This window comes from Carcharhinus amblyrhynchos, chromosome 26 (assembly GCF_965287045.1).
Source record: "Carcharhinus amblyrhynchos chromosome 26, sCarAmb.v2.hapA, whole genome shotgun sequence".
Classification (NCBI taxonomy): Eukaryota; Metazoa; Chordata; class Chondrichthyes; order Carcharhiniformes; family Carcharhinidae; genus Carcharhinus; species Carcharhinus amblyrhynchos.
In genome coordinates, this window is record NC_137349.1 from 15,076,271 (window position 1) to 15,095,386 (window position 19,116).

Genomic DNA, 19,116 nt, shown 5'->3' on the forward strand with positions numbered 1-19,116 from the left:
CCCACTGTTTCAGTCTCTCTCTCCCTCTGTCTCTCTCTCTCTTTCTCCCTCTGTCTGTCTGTCTGTCTCTCTCTCTCCCTCCCTCTGTCTGTCTGTCTGTCTCTCTCTCTCCCTCTCCCTCTGTCTGTCTCTCTCTCCCACTCTCTTCTTCTTGCTTCAATTCCTGTGGAAGGTGTGTGTGGGCGAATGGGGAGTGTTTTATGGGGTGTGCTATTTACTTACTCATCCGACTTGCTGACTGATATCGATAGTATTGTTAGGAACATTAGAGCCACTTCCCTTTACTAGGAGGCTACATAACTTTTTAAAATCTTGAGAATATTGGAGACATTGCCATGCAGTATTTAAATATCTGGGGCACAGAATCACAAAGTGGCATGTGACATTTTAATGCACAGACTCCAGCCTCACTGAGCAGAGATGGTGAGGTTGCAAGTTGTCAGCTGGTGTTATTACAGTGAGAACGGAAACCACTGGACATCAAAGGGTGGGTGGGGCAGACTGATTGATCCCTTATCACCCCCCCCAAAGGATTATCACTCCCGCCCTCTCTCCCTCGCTCCCGCCCTCTCTCTCTCGCTCCCGCCCTCTCTCTCTCCCATTGCCATATATCCCAAAGTTAAATATAATCCATGTTGCAGAAACCACAATTTCGGGGCTAAACTATTCCAAACGTTCAATATACTTACCCTTTGGTCATAGAGGAGAGGGTGAGGCTGAGGATCTAACTATGACCCAGTGCCAGGTGAATGTGAGATTTTGAGTTTTGAATGAGCTGGGATCAGAGGGCACTTGAGATAATGAAGAAATGGATAAGAATTCAGCCGCAGTGTCCTCAGCATGAGAAAACTCCTCGGTCCTGATCCTCGGGCCGGATTCTCTGACCTCGCCAGAAATTCCCCGGCTGAGTGCCCAATTCTCCATTCCTGCTGGCGACAGCAGCAAGGTGTGAACAGCCAGAGAATTCTGGCCAATAGTTATTGAACATAGAATCCGCCAGTTCATGTTAATGTCCAGGGTTAGTGTAGAACGTTGTTTTTTAGTTTAGTTAGGGCATCATGATTGGTTCAGGCTTGGACGGCCAGTTCCTGCGTTGTCCTTTTCTTTGTTCTTTACAGGTTGTTATCCAGCTCTTGTTTGGCTTTTGTTACAGAGTGTGGAAGAAGGAAGTCCAGCTCATGAGGCAGGGTTGGGTGCTGGTGATCTCATCACACACATCAATGGTGAATCAGTACTGGGACTCGTTCACACGGACGTGTTGGGACTCCTCCTGAAGGTACCCTCACTTTTCTTGATGGCATTAATTTATATCATTCACCCAATCAATGTCCCATGTATATCCCATTTGCAACTCGTAACTTCCTGGTGTCTACCCTTCCACCTTCCATAGAAATATTGGAAATAGGAGCATGAGGAGGCCATTTGGCCCTTTGAGCCTGTTCCACCATTCAATATAGTGGTTGATCATCCAACTTGGTGAACTGTTCCTAATTTCCCGCCCCCCCAGATCCTTAGATCCCTTTAGCCCCTTCAGCTGTTCACCTTAATCATGGCTGATCATCAAATTCAATATCCTGATTCCCCCCCTTCCTCCAAGGACATCCTTCCTCAGATAAGGACACCAAAACTGCACACAATACTACACTGACCAAGGCCCTGTATAATTGCAGCAAGACACTCCTGCTTTTGTCCTTGAATCCTCTCGCTAGGAAGGCCAACATTCCATTAACCTTCATTTCCGCTTGCTGCGCCTGAAAGCTTACTTTCAGTGACTGGTGTACGAGGACACCCAGGTCTCGTTGTAAATCCCCCACCCTTAATTTATATCCATTCAGATAATAATCTGCCTTCCTGTTATTGCTACTAAAGTGGATATCCTCCCATTTATCCACATTATACTGTATCTGCCATGCATTTGCCCACTCAGTCAGCCTGTCCAAATCACACTGAAGCATCTCTGCATCTTCCTCACAGCTCACCCTCCCACCCAACTTTGTGTCATCTGCACGTTTGGAGTCATTGCATTTAATTCCCTCATCTAAATCATTACTATATACAGTGAATAGCTGGAGTCCTGGCACCGATCCCTGCAGTACCCCACTAGTCACTGTCTGACATTCTGAAAAAGACCCATTTATTCCTATTCTTGGTTTCCTGTCTGCCAACCAGTTTTCCGTCAATCTTTCACTAAACCCAGTCTTTCCCAACATTTCTGGAAGGTTATTTATGTCCCCCTTTGTGGAGATGGAGCTAAAGTAAGTATTTAGTTAGTCAGCCATTTCTTTGTTCCCGTTATAAGTTTCCCAGTTTCTGACTGTAAGGGACCTACATTTGTCTTCAATCTTTTTCTCTTCACCTATGGAAGTTTTTACAATCAGTTTTCATGTTCCCCAGAAGCTTACTTTCGTAATCTATTTCCCCCTTTTTAATCAATCCCTTTCTCTTCCTTTGCTGAATTCTAAACTGTTCCCAATCCTCAAGTCTGCTGTTTTTCCTGGCCAATCTGTATGCCTCGTCCTTGGATCTAATACTATCTCTAATTTCCTTGTAAACCACGGTTTGGCCAATTTTTCCTTTTTAGTTTTGCGCCAGGCAGGAATAAACAGTTGTTGCAATTTACCCATGTGCCCCTTGACTATTTGCCATTGCCAATCCACCATTCCTTTAAGTTAACGTTTCCCAATCTATCAATGCAAACCTCATACCATCAAAGTTTCCTTTATTAAGATGCAGGTTCCTAGTCCCAGAATCAACTACGTCACTCTGCATCTTGCTGAAGAATTAAAACATGTTATGCTCACTCTTCCCCAAGGCGTCTCACACAAATAGATTGCCAATTATCCCTTTCTCATTACACAATACCCAGCCAAGGATGGCCTGCTCTCCAGTTGGTTCCTCAATATATTGGTCCAGAAAACCATCCCATATACACTCAAGGAATTCCTCCCCTACGGTTTTGCGACTAATTTGTTTTGCCCAATCTAAATGCTGATGATAGTCGCCCATAATTACAGATGTTCCTTTTTCACATGTGTCTCTAAATTTCCTTTTAGTACCATTCCCAATATCGACACTGCGATTTGTGGTCTATGTACATTCCCACTAACATTTTGTGCCCCTTGGTATTTTTCGGCTCGACCCAAACAGATTCCACATTGTCAGAGCTAACATCCTTCCTCACTATTGCGTTAATTTCCTCTTTAACCAGCAATGCAACCCCACCGCCTTTTCCTCTCTTTCTGTCTTTCCTGAATACTGAATGCCCCTGCATATTCAATTCCCATCTGTGGTCACCTTACAGCCATATCTCCGTAATCCCGATTATATCATATCTGTTTACATCTATTTGCATGATTAATTCATCCAATTTATTGCAAATGTTCTGCATGTTAAGGCACAAAGTCTTAAGGCTTGTCTTTTTAAACAACCCTTGTCCCACTCAGCTGCATTTAGAGATGCAAGGATTGAGCAGGAACAGTCAGCATGGCTTTGTGAGTGGAAAATCATGTCTCACAAATTTGATTGGCTTTCCCCACCCTGCCTGGCCCCGTCCCCTGGCTCTGCCCCACCCTGCCAGCCCTGCCTTCTCTGCCCTGCTATTCACCCACCTCCCCAGTGGGGCCTGGAATGGGCAGACTTTTGTGCAGGTCAAAAGTCAGGGCCTGGCACGTGTCGAATCCCGAACGTTGAAGCACTGCCAACACCCCCGGTCACCCCCCTCCCCTGCACCCTCTGCCACCCCCTCCCCCGCACCCTCCGCCACCCCCTCCCCCGCACCCTCCGCCACCCCCTCCCCCGCACCCTCCGCCACCCCCTCCCCCGCACCCTCCGCCACCCCCTCCCCCGCACCCTCCGCCACCCCCTCCCCCGCACCCTCCGCCACCCCCTCCCCCGCACCCTCCGCCACCCCCTCCCCCGCACCCTCCGCCACCCCCTCCCCCGCACCCTCCGCCACCCCCTCCCCCGCACCCTCCGCCACCCCCTCCCCCGCACCCTCCGCCACCCCCTCCCCCGCACCCTCCGCCACCCCCTCCCCCGCACCCTCCGCCACCCCCTCCCCCGCACCCTCCGCCACCCCCTCCCCCGCACCCTCCGCCACCCCCTCCCCCGCACCCTCCGCCACCCCCTCCCCCGCACCCTCCGCCACCCCCTCCCCCGCACCCTCCGCCACCCCCTCCCCTGCACCCTCCGCCACCCCCTCCCCTGCACCCTCCGCCACCCCCTCCCCTGCACCCTCCGCCACCCCCTCCCCTGCACCCTCCGCCACCCCCTCCCCTGCACCCTCCACCACCCTCTCCCCCGCACCCCCCATATGCAGCATGCAGGAATGAGATTTACTGCACCCCTCTCCATCCCTGAAGATCATCCCTGGCATGATTTCAGGCAGCCCTTTGATCAACATCTGCATTCCTGCCTGCCAGCTGTGCAAATTCTGTAATGGCCTGGTCACTTTAACCCCCGTCCCCCCAACCACCCCAGTCACTCACACACATCCCCCTCCCCGCTCCCTGCCACCACCCTAGTCACCTGGCTGGACTTTAATCAGTGTAGCACTCCACTCTCCGGTGGGATAGTTGGAAGGACAGAGGGGTGGGGGTGTAAACGAGGGTTATTCGGACATGTGGGCTGGAACCAAAGTCTCTGCTATAACTGGGATGGTTTTCACCGTTCAGCTCAATTCCCAGCCGCATTGTTCCTGTGCAGTTCCATTGTGGGGAATTCCAGCGTTCCTCAGCACAACTTGGAAAGTCCCCCCCCCCCCCCCCCCGGTATTACATCATCGGCAAAGAATGGGAGATCTGGGCGCTGGGCCAGTTTTTTTTTGTAAACTCAGGAGAGTTTGAACATAAAAATATTCCTTCTGCTACAAATAATTCTCCATTTTTTGATCATCCTCTTTCCCCCACAGAGTGGAAACAAAGTGGTCCTGTGTTCGACCCCCCTGGAAAACACATCAATAAAGATTGGCCCTGCCAGGAAGATGAGCTTCAAGGGCAAGATGGCTCGGTGCAGTAAACGGGCTCGAAAGAAAGAGGCTCAGGAGAGGTCAGTGACACTCAGTGCACTATTTCCAACAATATCAAGAGACATAAAATGTAACATTCACAAGTTCCTGAACAGGCAGGCTGAGTAAGTGACAGCCGCGTCCCAGCGTGTACACCTGCAGCCCGGCCCTGGCGTGTACACGTGCAGTCCAGCCCTGGCATGTATGCCTGCAGCCTTGCCTTGGCATGTATGCCTGCAGCCTTGCCTTGGCGTGTACACCTGCAGCCCAATCCCAGTGTGTACACGTGCAACCCGGTCCTGGCATGTACGCGCACAGTCCAGCCCTGGCATGTACGCCTGCAGCCCGGCCCTGGCGTGTACACGTGCAGTCCGGCCCTGGCATGTACGCCTGCAGCCCAATCCCGGTGTGTACGTGCGCAGTCCAGCCCTGGCATGTACGCCTGCAGCCCAATCCCGGCGTGTACGCGCGCAGTCCGGCCCCCGGCGTGTACGCGCGCAGTCCGGCCCCCGGCGTGTACGCGCGCAGTCCGGCCCCCGGCGTGTACGCGCGCAGTCCGGCCCCCGGCGTGTACGCGCGCAGTCCGGCCCCCGGCGTGTACGCGCGCAGTCCGGCCCCCGGCGTGTACGCGCGCAGTCCGGCCCCCGGCGTGTACGCGCGCAGTCCGGCCCCCGGCGTGTACGCGCGCAGTCCGGCCCCCGGCGTGTACGCGCGCAGTCCGGCCCCCGGCGTGTACGCGCGCAGTCCGGCCCCCGGCGTGTACGCGCGCAGTCCGGCCCCCGGCGTGTACGCGCGCAGTCCGGCCCCCGGCGTGTACGCGCGCAGTCCGGCCCCCGGCGTGTACGCGCGCAGTCCGGCCCCCGGCGTGTACGCGCGCAGTCCGGCCCCCGGCGTGTACGCGCGCAGTCCGGCCCCCGGCGTGTACGCGCGCAGTCCGGCCCCGGCGTGTACATGTGCAGACCCTCTCAGTCTGTACATTACCAAAGCTCTGATCCTGTCAGGAATTAAGCTCCTGACCTCTGCTCTCAATGTTAAAGTTTTCACCACAAAATGCTGAGGTGAAGTTCCTGGAACATTGTGTCTTGGAATATCTGTTCAATGTTTGATGTTGAATTAAATTGTTCATCATGAGGTAGACCTTGGAAACTATCTACAAAAAAACACAGAATCTGGGAAAGAAATTGCATGGAGGGCAGCGACATCATTCCAATATTATTCTTTGTTTAAATTAGATTCTTTACCAAAATATAAATTAAATTTACAACATATAAAGGAAAGCAGGGTTACATTGGAAATCTCCTGCTGTGTTTTGTGTACAGGATTAGTCCTTGTCCCAGTTTTCACCTTGCATTCGAGTGAAGGGAATTAATTCAAACATTACTTTTAACAGGAAGCGATCTCACTTGCAGAAGATTTCCAAGCAGTCTCGGGCGATACAAACAAGTAAAAGCTTCTCGTCAGCCCTACATCAATCCCTTTCATCTGGAGAAAGTGTCCCAGGATCCCCCACACTCAGTTCATCTCCAGCAATTCCCTGCCAAAACCCGGCTCCCCAATTCCAGTCAGGTGACAATTCATTCTGTGCTTGTAATAATTGTCTTATGTTGGCGTGTGGAACACAAGAAATACAATTTGAGAATGATTAACTGTATATTTCTTTCTCTTTTTCTATCCCTCTGTTGTAAATAGCTTGAATTTATTCTGAACCTTACTGACCTCAGCAGAGTTGCTGCTTCAATTTTAGATTTAAAAAGGAGACACAGAGCGAGTTATGTAAAGGTCACGGATTGGAACTAACTCTCTCTTTCTTATAGGGGCCAACTCACCTCCGAGAACCTCTCCTGGATCCAGTGCTCCCAGTTCACCAGCTGGGAATGTCAGACCTTGTACCCTGCACGGATTGGCTGCTAAACCCAACAACCAGCGTTACAAATCGGGTCGACGGAAATCTATCAACAGTATCCCACCCTCTCCTCTGGCAATCACATCATCACCACCAGCCCAAATATCCTCACCACACCGCTCCCCGTCTCCCCTGTCGGCCTATTCAAAGAATATCCAGACATATCCTAACAAGATGTTATCACCCCCAGCCACAGTTAGACATTCAATTCGAGTTCGCCCCACAGATTCACCGCGATCACCCTTGTTGAAACGTGTGCAATCGGCAGAGAAGCTGTCAGCCGCATATCTTGCTGATAAAAAACAGTATAGCTCAGGAAGAGATATGCAAACACCTCTTGGGGAAGGAATGAATGAAACTTTGCCGAAAGAATGCCAAAATCTGGGTGAGATCCAGACTTCAGCAGATAGGCAGGCCCCAGGGGAGAATGTGCAGCCTGTCCATGTTGGAATTCAGAGACTTAGGGAGCAGGCAACTGAGAGACACGAGAGAGACCAAGATATTGTCGTCATGAAGAAACTGCAATGGTCGGAACGGTGTGACTCGTTTAAAAAACAGAAAGCTGTTCAGGAAGTGAGCTTTGATGAAGCTGTTGAATGGGACAGAACGAAGAGAGAGGGAGCGGGTGGAGACAGAGAGGGAGCGGGTGGAGACAGAGAGGGAGTGGATGCAATAGAGGAGAAATATTCTGAGCACAAAGCAGCGTGGGTGAAGGAAAGGTTTGACTTTGACACAGCTACAGAAGATTCCAATCTTAAAGAACCCAAAAGCCTGAAATCAGCGCCACAAATTGAAACCCAGATATCAGAGGTGGAAAGTCATAAATGGGGAGGTGTAAAATGGGAATGTCATGCAACCAATCTCAGTCAAGGCTTGTGTCAAGACTCTGTTGGACAGTTGTCAACAGGAGATGCAGAAATCAACAGCCTGAGGAAACACCAGGAAGCAATTGTGTTACCAGCTGAGGTAGAAACGCTGGCCTCACTGAGTGTGGTACATTGTCCACATCTGGCAGAGTCACAGTGCTGTCAGGTAAAAACTCAAAGCTCCTTGGCAACTGATGAAAGTCTAACACAAATTGGGCAAATATTAGACACCTGTGAACCTGAGGCAGTGACGGATAGCAGGGAGGATGTGACACGCACAGATTCTAAACTGCAAAGCCAGCCTGAGAAACAGGAAACCGGCAACACAATCACTTCAAACTCTCCAGCCAAAAAATCAACGAGAAACCGCAGGAAAGGAAGAGTTAAAGATTGAGCTGCACACGGACCATTCTAGAACAATTGGAAAAAGTACATTCAGGGTGGATTGGAGGGGTTGGAGGTTGTCAGTGCAGTTTAATAACACAGGAAATCACGTTGACTTGGAAGGCTATAAACGCTGCTGTCATAGAAATGGAAAAGATGCATCAGAATCGGCTGAGAGTGAGGCATTAATGTCATTATAACATCATTAGACATTTTGAAAGCCAGAGGTTTGTACCAGAATGAATAACTGTGCTTGACGCATCACTGTACAACCATGGAAGCAACATTGTGCGAACAAAAAATATCATCCCAATTCTCAGCAATGAAAACTGAATTCTTCATGAAACACAGCTTCGTAAAGTAACTTCACTCCAGCAAGGACTGCTCCAGCTGTGTAAAGTGGTCATTTAAACTCCATGGTTACTTGTGGGTAAAGTGAGGCAGTGACTGTCTGAGGCCAATTCTTTGTGACTGGGCTCCAGTAAATCCCACTGATAATCAGTCAAATACACAGCACTGAACAGCTCTTGGGCGAGTTTTCAATATTTCTAATCCAAGTTAAAGGTTTGAGGGTATTTTGACCTGGTTACGAACTTGGGAAGTGAAATATTAGTGGTTAACATCTGTTGTAAATTAGGAACTTAACTCTGAATCTAACCCCGTGCTGTCCCTGTCCTGGGAGTGTTTGATGGGAGACAGTGTAGAGGGAGCTTTACTCTGTGTCTAACCCCGTGCTGTACCTGTCCTGGGAGTGTTTGATGGGGGACAGTGTAGAGGGAGCTTTACTCTGTGTCTAACCCCGTGCTGTACCTGTCCTGGGAGTGTTTGATGGGGGACAGTGTAGAGGGAGCTTTACTCTGTATCTAACCCCGTGCTGTACCTGTCCTAGGAGTGTTTTATGGGGGCAGTGTAGAGGGAGCTTTACTCTGTATCTAATCCCGTGCTGTACCTGTCCTTGGAGTGTTTTATGGGGGCAGTGTAGAGGGAGCTTTACTCTGTATCTAACCCTACGCTGCACCTGTCCTTGGAGTGTTTTATGGGGGCAGTGTAGAGGGAGCTTTGCTCTGTATCTAACCCCATGCTATACCTGTCCTGAGAGTATTTGATTGAATTAATTCCAAAACCTTTTTCAAAAATGCACCATTTCTTAAAGGGACAGTAGGATCTGCCAATCAATGGTGCCAAAAGCAGTTTCACACTGAGTATTTCAGAACCATCTATTGCCACCTTGTACTGGGGCTGGAGCCTCACAAAGGGATGTGTATAAATTAAACCAGGGGCTTTTTTGCTGTGTAAATGCTGCAGTTTGGTTGGTCAATACTGACCCTTACATTTGTATTTACTTCCAATGTGTGTCATGGAGCCTCAGACCTTGAACAGAATTTCCTGAGTACTGAACGAGTGTGTTGACTGATTTCTGCGTGTGTGATGCTGGGCCAGTGTCCCCATTTAAACATTGTTTACAAAAATTTCTGTCTTGATTGTTTTGGTTCAAAATGTTGAATCTGGGGATAAAAAACATCATTAATCATATGAAATAATTTCTTCCCATGTTGATCCTGTAACATTAGCTGTTCCTGATGTTTGCCGAGGGGCAGTGGTTACAAATGGACAAAGGAATTGGGTGCAGTAGGCCACTCGGCTCCACGAGCCTGTTCCACCATGAAATAAGAAGCTGGATTATAACCTCAACCTCATGTTCCTGCTGACCCCAATAACCTTTCACCCCCATCTTAATCAAGAATCTATCTTGCTGTACCTTAAAAATATTCAAAGGCTCTCTGCATCCATCACCTTTTAAGAACATAAGAAATAGGAGCAGGAGTAGGCCATCCAGCCCTTCGAGCCTGCCCCGCCATTCAACAAGATCATGGCTGATCTGAAGTGGCTCAGTTCCACTTTCCCGTTTTCTCCCCATAACCCTTAATTCCCTTGCCTACCAAAAACCTATTTACCCGTGTCTTAAATATATTTAGCGAGGTAGCCTCCACCACTTCAACGGGCAGAGAATTCCAGAGATTCACCACCCTTTGAGTGAAGAAGTTCCTCCTCAACTCCGTTCTAAACTGCACCCCCCCTTATCTTGAGGCTGTGCCCTCTAGTCCTGCTGTCCTTTCTGAGCGGGAAGAATCTCTCCACCTCTACCCTATCCATCCCCTTCATTATCTTATACATCTCTATAAGATTCCCCCTCATCCTTCTAAACTCCAACAAGTACAGACCCAGTCTATTTAGCTTCCCTTCATAGTCCAACCTCCTCATCTCCAGTATCAGCCTAGTGAACCTCCTCTGCACTCCCTCCAAGGCCAAAATATCCTTGCGCAAGTGCGGCGACCAAAACTGCACACGGTTCTCCAGCTGCGGCCTCACCAGTGCTTTGTACAGTTGCAGCAAGACCTCCCTGCTTTTATATTCTATCCCCCTCGCTATAAAGGCCAGCATCCCATTCGTCTTCTTGATCACCTGCTGCACCTGCAGACTGGGTTTTTGCAACTCATGCTCAAGGACCCCCAGGTCCCTCTGCACCGTAGCATGTTGCAGCTTTTCGCCCTTTAAGTTCCAAAGACTCTCAATCCTCTGAAAAAATTCTCTCTGTCTTAATGAGTGACCCCTTATTGTTAAACAGTGACTCCGAGTTCTAGATTCTCTGATAAGAGAAAACATCCTCTCCATGTCCACTCTGTCAATACCCCTCAAGATCTTTTATTTTTCAATCAAATTGCCTCTTACTTTTGAAAACTTGCCCACAAGTTTTCCTCGTGTGACAACCCACCCATTCCTGGTATTAGTCTAGTAAACCTTCTTTGAACTGCATGTTTCCATCTTTCTTTAAATAAGGAGACCAATGCTGTACACAACACTCCAGATCTGGTCTCACTAATGCCCGATGTAACTGATGCATGACCTCCCTTGCAGTAAAAATGAAAATTCTATTAGCTTGTCTAATTATTGCTGTACCTGTGTACTAGCCATTTATGATTCATGTACCCAGACGCCCAGATCCCTCTGCACCTCAGAGCTCTACGGTCTCTCACAATTTAGATAATATGCTTTTCCATTCATCCTGCCAAAATGGACAACCTCACATCTTTCAACATTATACTCCATTTGTTAGATTTTTGTCCATTAACCCAATTTAAATATATCATGTTGTAACCTCCTGAAGTCCTCTTCATATTTACCTTCCTACCTATCTTTGTGTCATCAGCGAGTGTGATGTAAGAAGAACTTTCTCACACAATGAGTGGTTTGAGTCTGGAATGCCCTGCCTGAAAATGTGTTGGAGGCAAGCTCAATCACGGCATTCAAGAGGGCATTAGATGATTATCTGAATAGAAACAATATGCGGGGGCACAAGGAAATGTCAAGGGAATGGCACTAAGTCATGATGCTGGTTTGGAGAGTTGGCACAGACATAAATGGCTTCCCCCTGCACATTAACTTCTGTGATTCTGTGAATTGAAATGGAATTTCAAATATGGAAATTTAGTGACCATACCATTGGTTCCTTCATCCAACTCATTCATACAAATTGTGAAGAGTTGAGGCACCAGCACTTCCCTCAGTAGCTAACCGATCCTCAATCCATGCCAACATGTTATCCCCAACACCACACACTTTTATTTCCGTCATAACCTTCGATGTGGCATTTTATCAAATGTCTTCTGGAAATCTGTTCATGTTTTGAGCTGTGACAGGTTGATTCAACGAGAAATGGAATGCAATTTTTTTAAAAAGAGGCAGCCTCCACCTGGTTTCTCCTTCATTTAATGTCCAAGTTCTTGTTTACTTTCCATGTGCTGGATTTTGTCCAATTGTCTCACTGGAACAACTTTTAATAAAAAGGACTTTGCCATTTCTGATCATCTTCCCTTTATTAAAAGTACAGAATGTGGAAAAGTCGTGTGACTGGAAGGCAAGTCAGCCAGTCAGTCCTCACTCCTTTCCCTGAGAGCGGACAGCCAGTCAGTGCCTTGGTCTGACAAAAACAAGAAATGCTGAGAAGTCTTAGAGAGAATGGATTTTGGGATCTGGAAGACCCTTGGTCAGAGCTGAAGGGAAGTGGAAATAGGATGAGATTTATATTGTTGTTTGGGAGAGGGATGGGGCAGGTAGAGAACCAATGACAGAGATGGGAGAGATTGACAAAGATGTCAAAGACGAAAAGACAAATGGTGGTGATCATGGTGAAGAATGCTGATTGCGGCCCCTTTAAGGGATCAAAACACGTAAATGGCAGGACAAAGGTAAGCAGAGTCATGGGTTTAAGTCACGGGTAGATTGATTTCTGACAGATAAGGGAATTAAGGGTTATGGGGAGCAAGCGGGAAATTGGAACTGATCCACTTCAGATCAGCCATGATCTTATTGAATGGGGGGGCAGGCTCGAAGGGCTAGATTGCCTACTCCTGCTCCTATTTCTTATGTTCCTATGTTCAGAGTGTCAAACGTCAAGCTGAGAGATGGTCCTAGTTGTGGGGGGGAGGGGAGGGATTTGGGGGTGCGGCAGTGGGTGGTTTGGGGGGTGGTGGTGCGGGGCAGGTTGGTGTGGAGGAGGAAGTGGGTAGTGTGGGGGAGGAAGTGGGTAGTGTGGCGGGGGGGGTGAGGGTTGGTGGGGGGATGGGGATAGAGAAAAAGTGGAAAGTGAGACTTTTAAAAAAGGGGAATTGAAAAATAAATGGAAGAAATTTTTAAAAATGCAAAATGAATAAAGAAAAAGATTGATGGGAATGAAGTGAATGTGGAGGAGAGTGTTTGTAGCCTTCCCCTGCCGTACCAAGGCTATCTGTTACCTGCCTCAGCTTGTCCTTTGATGTTCTGTTTACCTTTGTCCTGCCAGTTACACATTCTGAACCTCTAATGGCTGCTATTAGCACGCTTCTTAGCCATGATCACCAGCATTTATGTTCACTGAAGTTTTGGCAGATGGAGTTTAATGCGGACAAACGTGAGATAATGCATTTTGGAAGGTCCAATGTATGTAGGAATTGTACAGTAAATGATAGAACCCTTAGGAGTATTGACAGGCAGAGAGATCTGGACGTACGTGTCCACCGACTACTGAAAGTGGCAGTGCAGGTGGGCAGGGTAGTCAATAACGCACGTGGCATGCTTGCCTTCGTCGGTCGGAGGTTGACTATAAAAATTGGCAGGTCATGCTGCAGCTGTACAGAATCTTAGTTAGGCCACATTTGGAATATTGTTTACAATTCTGGTCGCCACGCTACTAGAAGGATGTGGAAGCTTTGGAGAGGGTACAGAAGAGGTTTACTAAGATGTTGCCTGGTCTGGAGGGTATTAGCTATGAGGAGAGGTTGGATTAATTCATTTGTTCTCACTGAAACGACAGATGTTGAGGAGTGACCTGACAGAGATCTACAAGGTTGAGTGACACGGACAGAGTGGATAATCAGATGCTCTTTCCTAGGATAGAAGAGTCAAGTACTAGAGGACATAGGTTTAAGGTGTGGGGGGAAAAATTTCGAGGAGATGTACAAGGCAAGTTTTTTTACGCTGGAGCGTGGTGAATGTCTGGAACGAGCTGCCTGGGGAGGTGAGGTGGGATCAGGTATGATAGTGTCATTTAAGGGGCAACTAGATGAATACATGAATAAGATAGGAATGGAAGAATACTGACTCTAAGCGCATATGGTTTTAGTTTAGGCGGACATCATGATTGGCGCAAGCTTGAGGGGCCTGTTTCTGTGCTGTACTGTTCTTTGTTGCCTTTGTCTTTTTTTTCTGTGTACAGTTTTGGTTTCCTTACTTGAGAAAGGATATACTGGCACTCGAAGGGGTGCAGAGGAGATTCACTAGGTTGATTCCGGAGTTGAGAGGGTTGGCTTATGAGGAGAGACTGAGTAGGCAGGAACTATACTCGTTGGAATTCAGAAGAATGAGGGGAAATTTTATAGAAACATATAAGATTATGAAGGGAATACATAAGATAGAAGCAGGGAAGTTGTTTCCACTGGCAGGTGAAACTAGAACTAGGGGTCGTAGCCTCAAAATAAGAGGAAGCAAATTTAGGATTGAGTGGAGGAGGAACTTTGTCACACAAAGGATTGTGAATCTGTGGAATTTCCTGCCCAGTGAAGCAGTTGAGGCTACCTCATTGAATGTTTTTAAGGCAAGGATAGATAGGATCAGTAAAGCAATTAAGGGTTATTGTGAGTGGGCAGATAAGTGGAGTTTGAGACATGAGTCACAAAAACCCAGCCTGCAGGTGCAGCAGGTGGTCAGGAAGGCGAATGGGATGCTGGCCTTCATAGCGAGGGGGATTGAATATAAAAGTAGGGAGGTCTTGCTGTGGCTGTATAGGGCATTGGTGAGGCCGCAGCTGGAGTACTGTGTGCAGTTTTGGGCGCCGTACTTACGCAAGGATATTTTGGCCTTGGAGGGAGTGCAGAGGAGGTTTACTAGGCTGATGCCGGAGTTGAGGGGGTTGAGCTATGAGGAGAGGCTGAATAGATTAGGCTTGTACTCGTTAGAGTTTAGAAGAATGAGGGGAGATCTCATTGAGACGTATAAGATGATGAATGGGATGGATAGGATAGAGGTGGAGAGACTCTTCCCGCTCAGAAAGGATAGTAGGACTAGGGGGCACAGCCTCAAGATAAAGGGGGGGCGGTTTAGAACGGAGTTGAGGAGGAACTTCTTCACTCAAAGGGTGGTGAATCTCTGGAATTCTCTGCCCATTGAAGTGGTGGAGGCTGCCTCACAATATTTTTAAGACGTGGGTTGATAGGTTTTTGATAGACAAGGGGATTAAGGGTTATGGGGAGAGGGCGGGAATGTGGAACTGAGCCACGACAGATCAGCCATGATCTTATTGAATGGCGGGGCAGGCTCGAAGGGCTAGATGGCCTACTCCTGCTCCTATTTCTTATGTTCTTATGTTCAGCCGTGACCTTATTGAATGGTGGAGTGAGCTCAAGGAGCCAGATGGCCTACTCTTGCTCCTAGTTCTTACATTCTTCAATAAATCACCATTGTGATTCAAGACTTCACGCTATTATAAGCATGCAACACCCCAGCAGCCTCTGCACTGAAGGGATCATCCTCCATCATTTCCGCCAACTCCAGCAAGATACCACCACCGAACACATCTTGCCCTCGCTCCCCCTGTCAGCATTCCACAAAGAGTCTCCCTCAGTGATACCCTGATCCACTCCTTCACACCCAATCTTCCATTTCCTTGCCATGGCACCTTCTCTTGTAATGGGGAGGCAATGGCCATTAGACTATTGATACAGAAACTCAGCTCATTTTCTGGGGACCTGGGTTCGAATCCCAGCACGGCAGATGGTGGAATTTGAGTACAATTTAAAAGTCTGGAATTAATCTACTGATGACCATGGAACCATTGTCGATTGTCAGGAAAACCCATCTAGTTCATTAATATCCCTTAGGGAAGGAAATCTACCATCCTTACCCGGTCTGGCCTACATGTGACTCTACAGCCACAGCAATGTGGTTGAGTCTCCAATGGCCTCTGAAATGGGGGGCAGTTAGGGATGGGAACCACATCCACAAATTATTTTTTTTAAAGGTTAACGTAGAAAATAGGAACAGGAGTTACCATTCAGCCCTTTGAGCCTGCTACATTATTATAATCATACTGATCATCAAACTCAATTCCTGCCCCCACCACACAGATGGGATTCAAATTACTGCCCCTGTATTGAGCAGAGTGCAGTAAACTCAGCTAAATTACTTTGCTGGAAAAACGGGCGAGGAAACTTTCTGTTTTCTCTCCCATTCAGCACTTAGGACTGGGACTATTTTTCTCTGGAGTGTAGGAGGCTATGGGGTGATCTTATAGAGGTCTATAAAATAATGAGGGGCACAGATCAGCTAGATAGTCACTATCTTTTCCCAAAAGTAGGAGAGTCTAAAACTAGAGGGCATAGGTTTAAGGTGAGAGGGGAGAGATACAAAAGTGTCCAGAGGGGCAATTGTTTCACACAGAGGGTGGTGAGTGTCTGGAACAAGCTGCCAGAGGTAGTAGTAGAGGTGGGTACAATATTGTTTTTTAAAATCATTTAGACAGTTACTTGCGTAAGATGGGTATAGAGGGATATGGGCCAAGTGCGGGCAACTGGGATTAGCTTACTGGTTAAAAACTGGGTACATTGGACAAGTTGGGCCAAATAGTCTAGAACATAGAATATTACAGCGCAGTACAGGCCCTTCAGCCCTCGATGTTGTGCCGACCTGTGAAACAATCTAAAGCCCATCTAACCTACTTTATTCCAATATCATCCATATGTTTATCCAATGACCATTTAAATGCCCTTAATGTTGGCAAATCCACTACTATTGCAGGCAGGGCATTCCATGCTCTTACTACTCTCTGAGTAAAGAACGTATCTCTGATGTCCTATATCTATCACCGCACAAGTTAAAGCTACGTTCCCTCATGCTGGCCATCTCCATCTGAGGAAAAAGCCTCTCACTGTCCACCCTATCTAATCCTCTGATCATTTTACATGCCTCTATGAAGTCACCTCTTAACCTTCTTCTCTCTAATGAAAATAACCTCAAGTCCCTCAGCCTTTCCTCATGAGACCTTCCCACCATATCAGGCAACATCCTGGTAAATCTCCTCTGCACCCTTCCCAAGGCTTCCACTTCCTTCATATAATGTGGCAACCACAACTGTACGTGATACTCCAAGTGCGGTCGCACCAGAGTTTTGTACAGCTGCAACATGACCTCATGGCTCCGAAACTCAATCCCTCTACCAATAAAAGCTAACATACCATACACCTTCTTAATAACCCTATCAACCTGGCTGCCATGGACACCGAGATCTCTCTGCTCAACAACACTACCAAGTAACTTACCTTTAGCCCAGTACTATGTATTCCTGATACTCCTTTCAAAGTGAATCACTTCACACTTTTCCGCATTAAACTCCATTTGCCACCTCTCAGCCCAGCTCTGCAGCTTATCTATGTCCCTCTGTAACCTGCAACATCCTGCACTGTCCACAACTCCTCCAACTTTAGTGTCATCTGCAAATTTACTAACCCATCTTTCTAAGCCCTCATCCAGGTCATTTATAAAAATGACAAACAGCAGCGGCTCCAAAACAGATCCTTGCGGTACACCACTAGTAACTGAACTCCAGGATGAACATTTCCCATCAACCACCACCCTCTGTCTTCTTGCAGCTAACCAATTTCTGATCCAAACTGCTAAATCACCCTCAATCCCATGCCTCTGTATGTTCTGCAATAGCCTACAGTGGGGAACCTTATCAAATGCTTTACTGAAATCCATGTACACCACATCAAGTGCTTTATCCTCATCCACTTCTTTGGTTACCTTCTCAAAGAACTCAGTAAGGTTTGTGAGGCACGACTTACCCTTCACAAAACCGTGCTGACTATCCCTAATCAAATTACTCCTTTCTAGATGATTATAAATCCTGTCTCTTATAATCTTTTCCAAAACTTTGCCCATAACAGAAGTAAGGCTCACTGGTCTCTTATTAACAGGGTTGACTCTACTCCCCTTCTCGAACAAGGGGACAACATTTGCTATCCTCCAGTGCTCTGGCAGTATTCCTGTAGACAATGACGACCTAAAGATCAAAGCCAAAGGTTCTGCAATCTCCTCCCTAGCTATCCAGCCCAGGGGACCTACCTATTTTCATACTTTCCAGAATTGCTAACACCTTCTCCTTATGACCCTCAATCCCGTCTAGTCTAAAAACCTGTATCTCAGTATTCTCCAACAACGTTGTCTCTTTCCTATGTGAATACTGATGAAAAATATTCATTTAGCGCCTTTCTTATCTCTTCAGACTCCACGTACAACTTCCAACTACTGTCCTTGACTGGCCCTAATTTTACCCTAGTCATTCTTTTATTCTTGACATATCTATAGAAAGCTTCGGGTTTTCCTTGATCCTACTGCCAAAGACTTCTCACGTCCCCTCCTGGCTCTTCTTAGCTCTCTCTTTAGGTCCTCCCTGGCTAACTTGTAACTCTCAAGTGCTCTAACTGAGCCTTCACGTCTCATCTTGACATAAGTCCCTTTCTTCCTCTTCACAAGCGTTTCAACTTTTGTAAACCCCGGTTCCCTCGCTCGACCACTTCCTCCCTGCTTGACAGGTACATACATATCAAGGACACGCAGTAGCTGTTCCTTGAACAAGCTTCGTGTTTCAATTGTACCTATCCCCTGCAGTTTCCTTCCACATCTTATGCATCCTAAATCTCGCGTAATCGCATCATAATTTCCTTTCCCCAAGCTATAACTCTTGCCCTGCGGTATATACTTACCCTTTCCATTGCTAAAGTAAATGTAACCGAATTGTGGTCACTATCACCAAAGTGATCACCTACCTCCAAATCTAACACCTGGCCTGGTTCATTATCCAGTACCAAATCCAATGTGGCCTTGCCTCTTGTTGGCCTATCTACATACTGTGTCAGGAAACCCTGCTGCACATTGAATCTGATGGTCTGTGATTTAGAATTTTTCAAAGAAAATTCCACCCAACTTTCCTTAAAGTAGAAGTCAATTGTTTCTATTTGATTCCAGACATTCACACATTCTGCTTATTTGTTCTTTCCTTTAAACACTTGGTAAATTTCCATTTTAAATGCTTGAAATAACAACAACTGTCCAGAAATTTATCAATTCCAAATTTGATGCCAAGAGATTTACCTGTGAGCCTGTCAGCAGCAACCAGAGCAGAGAAACATCCTGCGCTTGGCAAAGCAGCTCTTTGCAGAATCTGCCCACTCGTTGACTCCACCTGAGGCAGAGACGGTGGATGGTCAGGGGTTGGACAAGCCCAGTGTAGATGGTGGGCATGTTTTGGAGAGTTTGGTGAGTTACTTGCAGCAGAATTCCCAGCCTCTGACCAGCTCCTGTAGTCTCATCATTTATAAAGTTAGTCATGTTTATTTCCTTGTCAATGGTGATTCTTGTGACTGGGG

At 47.3% G+C, this 19,116-nt stretch overlaps 1 protein-coding gene across 1 annotated transcript in view; it reads left to right on the forward strand.

The window, feature by feature from the left end:
- Positions 1-12,014, forward strand: part of LOC145358818 (microtubule-associated serine/threonine-protein kinase 3-like) — an 85,406-nt gene extending 73,392 nt beyond the window's left edge. The window contains exons 23-26 of the mRNA XM_080213130.1: positions 1,154-1,276; positions 4,910-5,046; positions 6,396-6,571; positions 6,820-12,014. Of these exons, the coding sequence (XP_080069256.1) occupies positions 1,154-1,276; positions 4,910-5,046; positions 6,396-6,571; positions 6,820-8,168 (1,785 nt within the window). The 3' untranslated portion in view covers positions 8,169-12,014. The remainder of the gene's footprint in view (positions 1-1,153; positions 1,277-4,909; positions 5,047-6,395; positions 6,572-6,819) is intronic.
- The last annotated feature ends 7,102 nt before the right edge of the window (positions 12,015-19,116 follow it).